The following is an 11,902-nucleotide window of genomic DNA, read 5'->3' as shown; positions in this document are numbered from 1 at the left end:
CTACAGTAGAGTGACGTCAGTAGAACCTTCTGTTTCTACAATAGAGTGACGTCAGTAGAACCTTCTGTTTCTACAATAGAGTGACATCAGTAGAACCTTCCGCCCCGTCTGAACATCAGTGACGTCTTCTCCCTCCCTGCAGGAGGATGTTGACCAGGCGCCTGAAGACATCCGAGGTCAGTTCCTCAGAACTTCACAGCTTCATCCGTGATCCAGCAGACGACCGACAGACGTTCTTTGCAGGTCTGTACCGGGACTACCGGACCTTAAAGCGAGCCAAAGAGCAGAGCGGCAGCCATGACCCACAGAGCCAGCTTCTCCCCGGTTCTGCTGAACCCCCGGCGCCTCCGAAGGTCTGGAGGACTTCTGGTTTGGATGACGTCTCCGTCCCGTTTCTGCATCCATGTAGAGCTCTTCTCTTTGATGCAGGACTCCGACTGCTGGGGGTCACACCTGAACCGCAGAGCAATGCCAGGTCCTCCCCCCAAACTGACTCAGCAGGACAGAGACGGTCTCCAGGCTTCTTCTCAGTATTATGGCCTGAAGCTGAAGAACAACCTGGCTGCTCTGAGGAAGGTGGGGTCACCTCCAGAGAACGTCATTTTGCTTTTTGTGATGTTTGTGCTTGATAAGTAAACTCTACTGGAGCTCATGTATGCTCAGACCGCAGGAGAAGTCAGGAGAAGTTAGAAGTTAAGAGAAGTTACAAGTTAGAAGTCCGACCTCAGGAGAAGTAAAGAGAAGTCAGAACTGTTGTGACCCCAGAAGTCGTCCTGTCTTCTCGTTGTCTCTCGTTTCTGAAGGAAACACCTTCTGTGTTGAAGAAGCCGAAGCTCACTGGAAGAGTTCCTTTGAGCTTCCTAATGGATGACCGGACCAAATCCAAACCCAGTTCTGGTTCTGCTGGTGCTGTGCTGACGGTCAGGGCAGAACCTCCATCCAGCCCCCTCAGGTACATGGAAAGGAAAAACTGTTGGTTTTCCAACTCTGCAAATATTTGTTAGATTTCCGTCCTCAATACTTCGGAAAAGTTCTTATTTCTGTGTTTGTCCTTCAGAAGGAGGACGCCACCCTCACCACTTCCTCAGACCTGTTCTCCAGCGGAGCCTGAGGAACCTTTCAGAGCATTTGAGGCTGAACCTGGAGATGCTGTGAGGAGCTGCAGGAGAGATGAACCTGCTGGAAGTTTCAGCTCTGCTGTGGAGGAGGAGACCAGAGGCTCTCCTGGAGCTCCAGGAGGTGCCCGTCCTCCTGGAGCTCCAGGAGGTGACGGTCCCCCTGAGGAATCGGGAGGTGACGGTCCTTCTGAAGCTCCAGGAGGTGGCCGTCCTCCTGGAGCTCCAGTAGGTGGCGGTCCTCCTGGAGCTCCAGGCAGCAGAGGAACTTCTCACAGGAACGTGGACTCTGGAACGTCGGCTGTCTTTGAGGCTTGTCCAGCGTTCCTGAAAAGGAGCGTGGGAGCCGGCGTAGGATGGCCCACTCCTGCCAGGAGGCTGAGCGTGGTGGACAGGAAGTGGTTACAGAGGTGTCAGGTGTTTGGAGAGATGTCTGTGGAGGAAAGACCTGCAGCAGGTAACCAGGAAATGAAACCTGAAGAAAGACTGGAAGAAAACGGGACGGAAAATGACGGCAGAGGGAAGGAAAAAAAAGATGGAGGGAGAGAAGGTGGAGCGGAAACGGAGATGAAACCCGTCCGTGATCTGGAAACTCCTCAGCTCCAAAGACGGAAGAAGAGAGGAGACAGGAAGCAGGAGGAGGACCTGACCAGAGGAGGCGTGGCCTCTGTTACTCCTCCCGATGACGGATCCCTGAAGTCCAAAAAGACTCAGAGGAAGAGGCAGAGACAGGAGGATAAGCCGGAGGAAGGAGGGCAGCAGAAGAAGAAAAGGAGGAGTGCTCCACAGGAGCCCCCTAGACGAGAAGAGGAGGAGAAACGAGAGCGCCCCCGTGAGGTCAGCAGGAGGATGTCATCAGCAGAATCTCCTTCCTTCCTCCACATCATCGTCTCCTCTCATTCCAGCCTCCCAGAGAGAACCTGCTGGGAGAAATCCAGGAGGAGTTTGTGACCAAAGGGTTCCGGACGCCGTCTGCTAAACCCAGGTGAGAGCAGACACACCTGAGCGGGGGAGGGGTCAGAAACACGGCTTACCTGCTCTGCCGTCAGCAGTGCGGCCAAAGGAGCGGAAGGGAACTTTGTGAAGATTAACCTGAAGAAGAAGTCACACGTCAAAGGATACGCGCTGAGGGGGCAGGGCTTACGCAGACAGGTAAGCTCTCTGACTCCTCCTCCTCGCCCCCCCATGACATTAGGAGACTGAGGTGTTGGTGCTGGTGTGAAGCTGTCTCTGCAGAAGTTCCAGATGAAGGGAGAGCGCTTCGGTGGTGGGGGCGGACGCTTTGGCAGAGGAAGGAGGGGCGGCTTCAGGGGAGGGGCTAGTCGTCATGGTGACACCTGCTTCAGGTGTGGGGGGACCGGACACTGGGCCACGGACTGCAGAGGACCAGGTGGGCAGCGCCAAACCCAGTTCCATGTTCCTCCTCTGATTGAGGGATGGTTTCTGATGCAGAACCAGGAAGTCCTGAATTCCTGTTTCTCCTCGCCGCGTCTGCAGTTCCCCCACCGCCGGATCCTGAAGAACCACCTGCTGCTGAGGAGGAGGAGCCTTTTGAACTACCCACGCTGGAAGAGGTTGCCAGGGCAACAGGAACGCTGCAGTCGGGAACGGCAGGTACGTTTGTTTGTCCTCCATTCACTGTGTTCTGGTTCTGAGGTTCTAAAGTTCTGAGGTTCTGAAGAGGTTCAGATGGTCCGAGGACACTGATGGTTTAAGGTGTTGATTTAATACAGAAGGTTAAGGTCCAGCTGCAGAGTGTAACGTTATAGAAAAAAAACTTTATTTAAACATGTTTATGATACAGTCTGCTTTATTTAAACGTGTGTAGGTTACAGTCTGCTTTATTTAAACGTGTTTAGGTTACAGTCTGCTTTATTTAAACGTGTTTAGGTTACAGTCTGCTTCATTTAAACATGTTTAGGTTACAGTCTGCTTTATTTAAACACGTTAAGGTTACAGTCTGCTTTATTTAAACGTGTTTAGGTTACAGTCTGCTTTATTTAAACGTGTGTAGGTTACAGTCTGCTTTATTTAAACATGTTTAGGATACAGACTGCTTTATTTAAACATGTTTAGGTTACAGTCTGCTTTATTTAAACGTGTTTAGACTACAGTCTGCTTCATTTAAACGTGTTTAGGTTACAGACCCTCAGATTGTCTGACTAGATTGTTAAAGAGAGATCTTTTCTTTCTTGATGGTGTTTCTCCCGTTCCCTTCAGACTCTCGGCATCATCTGGAAAAAGCAGAGACCACCCACCATGAAGATGAGGCTCTGCTGAATGTGATCCGACCGGATTATGAATGTCCGGCCCCCCCTCCACCCATGGAGCCTCTGTACGCCCTCACAGAGGATGGGAAAGTTCAGGGTAAACCTCTAAAAGCTGCATTCTCTGCTGCTGCTGTGGAGGCTTCACTGATGTTGGTCCATCTGCTGGTGCTCCTCAGAAACTCCTGAAGCGGTCTACGCTGCTTTACGGGACCTCGGGTACCAGTCGTTCCGAGCAGGACAGGAGGAAGCCATCATGAGGATCCTTTCAGGTACCCGTACCTGTGCAGCTGTTCTCACCTGTAGATCCATTTTCTACTACTGTCTCTGTGCTGTCAGGTCTGTCTACCCTGGTGGTGCTGTCCACTGGGATGGGGAAGAGTCTGTGTTACCAGCTCCCAGCGTACCTGTACGCTCAGAGGTCCAGATGCATCTCTTTGGTCATTTCTCCTCTGATCTCTCTGATGGATGATCAGGTAATTGCTGCTGCAGGTGTTGTGAGGCTGTGAGCGTGTGTGTGACTTCTGTGTGTTTTTGTAGCTGTCGGGTTTACCAGCCAAGCTCAGAGCCGCCTGCATCCACTCCAACATGACCAGGAAGCAGAGGGAGGCGGCCATCGAGAAGGTACCGCCCCCAAACACCAGACCCGTCAGTCCTGCAGCATCTGAACCGTGGATGCTGATGCTCAGGGCCTGAATGTGACTTCCTGATTACTAAAAGATGCAACGTAGATGCCCTTCTCAGTCTCCAGCGATTCGTTCAGTTAACTCATCCGTGCACAGTAACTGGGTTGATGTGAGGTTTTGTGTCACTCTGTGGCTCCCAGATCTTTAGCCCCGCCCACTTTCCTGCTTTCAGGTGAAGTCCGGCCAGGTCTGCTTCCTGCTGGTGTCTCCGGAGGTTCTGGTCGGCTCAGCCGGTTCAGGAGCAGGATGTCTGCCTTCCGCTCAGGAGCTCCCCCCAGTGGCCTTCGCCTGCATAGACGAGGCTCATTGTGTGTCCGAATGGTCGCACAACTTCCGTCCTTGTTACTTAAGGCTGTGTAAGGTACGCTCAGGTGTTCTGGAGGGTGGATTCAGAGAACAGAGATATCCATAAATCCAACACATGCTTTAGATTCAAATGGATTCAAATATTAGTATAAGAAAAGTATTCTTCTTTGTGTAAAATGTGATATTTTTGTGAAGAAATTGTGTTCATTTAATAATTGTGGAATCAGCCGCAGCAGGACTGCGTCTGCAGGTGCATCATGTGACCCTCAGGTGTGTGTTTGCAGGTGCTGCGGGAGCGCCTCGGCGTGCAGTGTTTTCTGGGACTCACGGCCACCGCCACGCTGTCCACAGCTCTGGACATCGCCCGGCACCTGGGCATCAGCGACCAGCAGGGCATCTCGGTGCGGTCTGCAGCGGTGCCGCCAAACCTCAACCTGTCTGTGTCCATGGACCGAGAGAAGGACCAGGTATCGAACGCTCGAGTGGCTGCACGCTAACACATCGACGGGGTCTGTGTTTGATGACGCCGGTCCTCCTCCAGGCTCTGGTCTCCTTGCTGAAAGGAGAGCGCTTCGGATGTCTGGACTCCATCATCGTGTACTGCACCAGAAGGGAGGAGACGCTGCGCGTGGCGGCGCTGCTCAGGACCTGCCTGCAGGGGGTGCTGTTGAGCAGCGGCGGCCTCGGCAGCCAGACCGACCCTGCAGCTCAGAGGAAGAAGGAGCTGGGTAGGACTGTCAGAGTGGAGATCTTTGCTTATGATCGGAGGGAAAATGAACTTCTGAGGTCCAAATCTGACATTTATTGATTTATTGACGGCCAGCCGCCACTGGTCGCCTGAGCTCACCTGGGCAGAACTCTTACACGCCGTCTCTCCAGACAGCTTCACCTTCCGGTTCTGTTTCTCTGTCGACATTAGCCAGGAAGAAGATCCGGAAACCGCTGAAGTGGTTGGCCGAGTCGTACCACGCCGGCATGTCGGCGGCCGAGCGCCGGCGTGTGCAGAACAACTTCATGTGTGGAGAGCTGCGGATCGTCGTGGCAACCGTGGCGTTCGGCATGGGCCTGGATAAGTCTGACGTGCGCGGCGTCGTCCACTACAACATGCCCAAGGTGACCCATCCAAAATATTCAATCTCTGCACCTTTCCATCTGAATGAACAACGGTTTCAGATCTGCCGAGGCTGCCTAGCAGTTTGGGGCCCCGGCAAACGATGGCGTGGGGCCCCCTGCAGTGGTTGGAGTAATGGTCTTTAAAGCATTCGCACTATCGTGATGTTTCTCTTTATCGTTCCTTATGTTTTCATTTCCTTTTATGTGGTTAAAACGTTCACCATGTCCAGGAAATTCAAACTTCTGCTTCTGGTTTTGTTACATTTTATGCAATTTGTGCAATTTTATGTTTCTTCACTGATTGGATTTTTACGACAAACTTGAATATTAACAGCTGTGGAAATTACTTAAGACATTTTTTAGGAGTACAGCTCTGGGCCCCTGAAGCGTTGGGGGGCCCCAGGCAGTCGCCTACCTTTGCCTAACGGTAAGTCCGCCTCACTCCTCCGTCTGCATCGGCTTCAGAGAAAAACGTTTCTGTTTTTGTCAGAGCTTTGAGAGCTACGTTCAAGAAATCGGGAGGGCAGGGAGAGACGGAGAACCAGCTCACTGCCACCTGTTTCTGGATGCAGAGGTGAAACTTGGTTCACAAAGACTGAATATGTTTATGTTGAATGAAGATGTCACACTTTTGAGTTCAGTTTGTTCCTAAAGAGACTTTAACAGATGAAATGTCTCATAACTAACCTTTGCATCCGGATGCTCTTTACTCTCATTCTCCATTTTTATTGTTTATTTTAATCTAATTTACTTTAGAAATGTTGAATTCTTAGACTTTTGTTACTCAAATATATCGTGCACGTGTGGATGCAGGGCGCAGACCTCCGGGAGCTCCGCCGTCATATCTACGCCGACACGGTGGACTATTACACCATCAAGAGGCTACTTCAGAGGGTTTTCCCAGCATGCACCTGCAGACGGCTGCAGCAGCACCAGCAGGGACGCTGGAAGGTTCTGTCTGGTTCTGGAAGCCCGATTTTGCTGAGAAGCTTTGCAGAAAGAAAGCGAGACGTTTTTGTTTGTGTCTTCAGGACGTTGAAGACTCGGATCTGCTGGAGGTGATGAAGGAACATGAGCAGGAGAACGGGCCGGACCGGGCCGCCCTGCAGGTCCGGACAGAAGGTTCTGGAGCTCAGGAGAACGAGCCGGACCGGGCCGACCTGCAGGTCCGGACAGAAGGTTCTGGAGCTCAGGAGAACGAGTCGGACCGGGCCGACCTGCAGGTCCGGACAGAAGGTTCTGGAGCTCAGCAGGCTGTGATTGAAGATGTGGATCAGGTCAGAGTTTATCGGAGTCACTTTTCAGACCTGCAGCTTCATCATTTTGATCTGAGATGAAAATATTTTAAAACATAAAACTTTAATAACATTTAGACAGTTTTGAAAGACTTTAGTTCTTATTTGTTTCAATGTAAATTTAAACTTTAGTTCAGTTTATTGTTTTACTTTAAAAAAAATCTTTATTTTGATGTGAATAAAAACGGTTTCCGTGTTTTTTTCAGTTAAATGAACTTTAGTTTTGAGTTTTCGGTTCGTTCTGGCAGCAGCAGGACTTTGGTGACGGTGTAGCCTCAATATCACTCTTCATTTCCAGGATCTCGCTGCATTAGGACACGCCTCCATGGAGGATGGAACAGGAAGAGCAGATCTGACCACGAGGGAGTGGCGCGGCGGCGTCTGGCCTGAACGACGAGCCTGCTGCACCCACGAGAGGGCGATCCCCATCCAGGAGGTGGTGGAGGCTCTGGACGTCCCCGAGGAAGGTGATGCGTGCCTCTGAGATTGGTCTGTTAGCTCCACCCAGCAGGGGGCGTGGTCTAAAGGGAGTGTGTACGTCTCAGGTGTGGAGACGCTGCTGTGCTACCTGGAGCTGCATCCTCAGCGGTGGGTGGAGCTTCTGCACCCCACGCTGTCTGTGTGTAAAGTCAGTTGCTACGACGGACCCAAGCAGCTCCAGAAGGTCACCAAAATGTAAGCCCCGCCTCCTGCTGCGTCATTGTCTGGCAGCTGGAACGATAAAGCTTGAATTGAATGGTTTCTGCCGCAGCTGTCCTCCAGTTGCCGTGGTGCTGGCCCGGAAGAGGATGGCCGGGGAGCGGGTGGAGCGGTGCGACCAGGTGGAGTTTGATGTGGTGGAAGTGGCTGACATTATGGGTTGGCAGCTGCCGCTGGTGAAGCGGGGGCTGCGGCAGCTGCAGTGGAGCACAGACAGAGGTGGGTGTTCCTGAAGGTCGCTCGATCTTCCTGAGAGTTTACCTCCATGACCTGCTCTCTCCCCTCTGATGTAGCCGGCGGGCGGAGCGGGGTGCTCGTGGAATTCTCCGCCATTTCGTTTTACTTCCGCTCCTACGGAGATCTGAGCCCCGAGGAGATGGACGTACTCTGCCACTTTCTCCACGGCCGCGTTCAGGAGCAGGAGAGGACACGGCTGCAGCAGCTGACCGCCTGTTTCAAGGCCTTCAGAAGGTACCGCCTCTCTGGATCTGTTTGATGACAGAAGAACCGACGGTCCAAATGATCAGAATCTGCTCCTCACTTTCTCAGCTGTTTGCTGTCGTCTTTCAGAAAACCTTCAAAATATAAACAGAATGAACAATCCTTTCAGTCAGTGAGAAAAAAAACACATTAAATACCAACCTGTCTGACAATGCCACCTTAAATACCAACCTGACTGACAATACCACCTTAAATACCAACCTGACTGACAATACCACCTTAAATACCAACCTGATAGATGTTTGGTGAAGGCGCTGTGATAGATGTTTGGTGAAGACGCTGTGATAGATGTTTGGCGAAGACGCTGTGATAGATGTTTGGCGAAGACGCTGTGATAGATGTTTGGTGAAGGTGCTGTGATAGATGTTTGGTGAAGACGCTGTGATAGATGTTTGGTGAAGACGCTGTGATAGATGTTTGGCGAAGACGCTGTGATAGATGTTTGGTGAAGACGCTGTGATAGATGTTTGGTGAAGGCGCTGTGATAGATGTTTGGTGAAGACGCTGTGATAGATGTTTGGCGACAGCTCCCTGACTCTGGTCCTGTGCTGCAGCGTTGCCTTTCAGAGCGTTCTGTCCTGCGTTCAGCATCTGGACAGGAGCCGCAGCCAGCAGCTGAAAGCTCTGCTGTCCGAGTATTTCGACAGGAAGAAGGAAAGGGGTGGAGCCGTCCAGCTGGAGGAGGAGCCAGAGGACCTGGACACAAACGAGGTCAGAGCGTCCGTTCAGAAAGCACGCCGAATGCACGGCAGACAGGAAGTGACGCTGGTGTTCTGCTGTGCAGCTGCTGGACTGGGAGGAGCAGGTCAGAACCGACATCAGGAGGTTCCTCGCTCTGCGGAGCGACGAGAAGTTCTCTGGACGAGCCGTCGCCAGGATCCTCCACGGCATCGGTGAGAGCCTGACCTCTGACCCTTCTGTCCACTCTGGTGGTTGGACACAGAGCTCATGTGTAGAAGCTGAGGTTCTGGTTGGAAGCATCTTTGGTTCTGTAGAGGAACCGGGTCAAAAGGACCACAAGATGACAGATTGACCTTCAGAGTTTCTCTGACGATTTCACATCGTAGAAAATGACCAATAAAATGAAGTCATTGTTGTTTAAATAAAGTTGAAGCATATTTGAACCGTTCACCCCATAGAAATGTCCTGTCAGACCTCTAGAGGGCAGCAGAGAACCGCTCTGTTCTTCACAATCACTTTCATCCAAATATTTAGTTCCTCGTCAAACTGAAGTTCTTGTTTCTCAATTTTCTGATTCTGTGACTGTGTGAACCTGTCTGTTCATCACCTGTCCGTTCATCATCTGTCTGTTCCTCACCTGTCCGTTCCTCATCTGTCCGTTCCTCACCTGACCGTTCATCACCTGACCGTTCCTCACCTGTCCGTTCCTCACCTGTCCGTTCCTCACCTGTCCGTTCCTCACCTGACCGTTCCTCACCTGACCGTTCCTCACCTGACCGTTCATCACCTGTCTGTTCCTCACCTGTCTGTTCCTCACCTGTCTGTTCCTCACCTGTCCATTCCTCACCTCACCGTTCCTCACCTGACCGTTCCTCACCTGTCTGTTCCTCACCTGTTACAGGAAGTCCCCGTTATCCTGCCCAAATCTACGGCAGAGACCGCCGGTTCTGGAGGAAGTACCTTCACCTGGACTTTAACCGCCTGATCCAAATGGCCACGCAGGAGATCATCGGCTTCAAGTGACGGTTCCGTTTGTTGTTCTGGTTGATATTTGACATTTTCTCTGTGTTTATTCAGTGGCTGTAAATAATAAAATCTGATGTTTTTATGTTGTTGAATGTTGGAGTTAAAGAACGTCATCCTGGTCTCTGTGGACCTCTGTAAGAGCAGATCCAGATCCAGCAGTCTAAGCAGACCAGCTCAGATCTTCCTCCAGTTCTGTCAGTAGAACCCTGACCTGCTCCCAAACCCAGCTGATCGCCGTGTCCCGGGTCTCTCCTCCAGGGGGAACATGCTTCTCCTAAGCAGAGGTCATTGGACTCCTCTGGCTTTGGAGGAGCAGTGGTTCTCCTTTGGTGACCAGGACTATTCAGAACCTTCTGTGGGATCCTCAGTCTCCTCAGGAACTCTCCTGAAGAATAAACGGATCTACAGGTTTCAAGATGAAACCCGGAAGAACGTAAAGATTAAAAAGATTTAGGAAAACCTCCGACTTTGTTTGGAACAGTCGGAGAAATGTTGGAAGTTTTGTTGGAAACCTCCAGACGTTCCTCAGGTCATGCAGGATTTAGGATCCATCCGGTCTGAGCGGATCTGGGGCAGAATGTCCAGGAGATTCTGTCGGATCATTAAAAACCCATGAAGACGTCTGTGCACTTCAGCAGAACTATTCATATTTATGGATCCAGAACTCTCTAAACAAACAAACACGTCCTGGATCCTGCAGAACCAGTGTGAACTGGACAAAGTGGATCAACATGGATCTGGAATCTAATTGGGTCTGGGTCGACCCTACAGAACCAACACCGGAAGTTTCTGATCCAGTTCTGGTTCTCTTCTCCTCTGAAGCTGACTTTGGTCTGGCGCCGGTTTGTGATGTAAGGAGCGCTTCTGCTTTATGACCTCATGACCTTTGTGCCGGCCCTGCAGGGCGGGGTGGCGGCGGCGGCGTGGCGGCGGCGGTCCCTGATAGAAGAACTGGTTCAAGGTTTCTGCACACTTTGCTGCTTTCCCAGGTTTTATTTCCTCTGGGAGCTGCTGACTCAGTGGGATCGTTTGATCCAAACGTCTTTCTGAGCCGACAGACCAGAAGAACCAGAAGAACCAGAAGAACCAGAAGACCAGAGAGGACCAAACGTTTGTTCAGCATAGAAACGATTAAAGCTGTTTGTGTTGTCCTGTAGCTCCTCCTCCTTCCTGCTGTTTGTTAGAAGTCATCGTATAAAGAAGCTTTAGCGTGTCCCCCCCTGTATCATGTGGACAGACACGTATCACCAACAACCATAAAACCCAATAAAAGCTTTTATTTTGGCGGTTAAACACGAGGCACCGATAAGATCTGACCATAAACACTGAAGACAGTCATGCGTGTCATGTGATCACTGAAGGGGTCATCCTTCACTTGGTGAAGGTGTGAAGAACATCACTGAACCGGTCCATCAGCTGTGGATCAGTGGGAAAGGCTGGTGGTTCTGTGGTCCGGTAGAACCTCCGAAGAGGTTCTGAAGACAAGAACCTGGAACAGTGGCGGATGTTTCTGCCGGTGTTGTGCTGTAACCGTGTCGTGGTCACGCTGAGACCGGACCTCCTGCTGAGCACATGTCAGAGATAAAGTTCTGCTGCTCTGGACCTTATCGCCGGACTTTGTCCCTCAGGTGTCCTCCCAGATGTGGGCTGATCTGATTAGATCGAGCTTATGCAACAGAGTTCATTTATAGGAGCAGACGTCTGCTCATGGAGGGGATGGTTCCCAGAGGTCCATCAGAACCAACCAGGATCTGAACTGTTCAAAAGAGTCCAGAAACTCAGTTTAACTTCATTCTTTAGAACCACAAACTGTTTGAGAAAACCTGTTTGATTCATTTCCATGTCTAAAGAGAAGACAGATGGACGGTTTGAAACCAGGAAGATTCGGGGCGCCGCCTTTTCTAAACCCAGAACCGCTGGTGCCGTCTTACAAAAAACGGGCCGGATTCTGTCCATAAATGAGTAAACAGTTCATTCAGGTGTTCAAGGTGTCAAACATCTAACAAATTCAATCAAACTTTATCTGAACACTTCCCAAACTTCAATCAAACACGAGTCAAATAGGAGAGAATCCCAACATTTCCTTTCATGGTTCTCATGTTTCCTAAAAGACGATTATCAATAAAGTGTAATCAGAGAAATAAGAACATCTTCAGATTAGAATCAGATAATCTGTCCTCTGACGTTCAGTAAACCAGGAAGTGAGGCAGATA

At 50.9% G+C, this 11,902-nt stretch overlaps 1 protein-coding gene across 6 annotated transcripts in view; it reads left to right on the top strand.

The window, feature by feature from the left end:
* The window catches only part of recql4 (RecQ helicase-like 4), an 11,161-nt gene extending 1,380 nt beyond the window's left edge, over positions 1-9,781 (top strand). For 2 of the 6 annotated variants that reach the window (XM_036209958.1, XM_036209957.1), the window contains 26 exons: positions 242-353; positions 430-576; positions 804-952; positions 1,058-1,952; positions 2,021-2,100; positions 2,165-2,267; positions 2,340-2,505; positions 2,613-2,729; positions 3,336-3,482; positions 3,562-3,654; positions 3,722-3,858; positions 3,923-4,006; positions 4,241-4,429; positions 4,659-4,841; positions 4,916-5,102; positions 5,294-5,487; positions 5,978-6,061; positions 6,301-6,438; positions 6,519-6,764; positions 7,081-7,249; positions 7,328-7,457; positions 7,534-7,700; positions 7,775-7,952; positions 8,537-8,693; positions 8,767-8,875; positions 9,565-9,781. In XM_036209958.1, coding sequence (XP_036065851.1) covers positions 242-353; positions 430-576; positions 804-952; positions 1,058-1,952; positions 2,021-2,100; positions 2,165-2,267; positions 2,340-2,505; positions 2,613-2,729; positions 3,336-3,482; positions 3,562-3,654; positions 3,722-3,858; positions 3,923-4,006; positions 4,241-4,429; positions 4,659-4,841; positions 4,916-5,102; positions 5,294-5,487; positions 5,978-6,061; positions 6,301-6,438; positions 6,519-6,764; positions 7,081-7,249; positions 7,328-7,457; positions 7,534-7,700; positions 7,775-7,952; positions 8,537-8,693; positions 8,767-8,875; positions 9,565-9,686 — 4,483 coding nt within the window. In that variant the 3' untranslated portion in view covers positions 9,687-9,781. Of the gene's footprint in view, positions 1-142; positions 177-241; positions 354-429; positions 577-803; positions 953-1,057; positions 1,953-2,020; positions 2,101-2,164; positions 2,268-2,339; positions 2,506-2,612; positions 2,730-3,335; positions 3,483-3,561; positions 3,655-3,721; positions 3,859-3,922; positions 4,007-4,240; positions 4,430-4,658; positions 4,842-4,915; positions 5,103-5,293; positions 5,488-5,977; positions 6,062-6,300; positions 6,439-6,518; positions 6,765-7,080; positions 7,250-7,327; positions 7,458-7,533; positions 7,701-7,774; positions 7,953-8,536; positions 8,694-8,766; positions 8,876-9,564 lie in introns of all 6 variants that reach the window. The other 4 variants (XM_024274952.2, XM_024274961.2, XM_024274934.2 and 1 more) reach the window with 4 other exon arrangements.
* The last annotated feature ends 2,121 nt before the right edge of the window (positions 9,782-11,902 follow it).

This window comes from Oryzias melastigma, linkage group LG22 (genome assembly GCF_002922805.2).
Source record: "Oryzias melastigma strain HK-1 linkage group LG22, ASM292280v2, whole genome shotgun sequence".
Lineage (NCBI taxonomy): Eukaryota > Metazoa > Chordata > Actinopteri > Beloniformes > Adrianichthyidae > Oryzias > Oryzias melastigma.
This window is presented reverse-complemented; position numbering and strand designations above follow the sequence as displayed.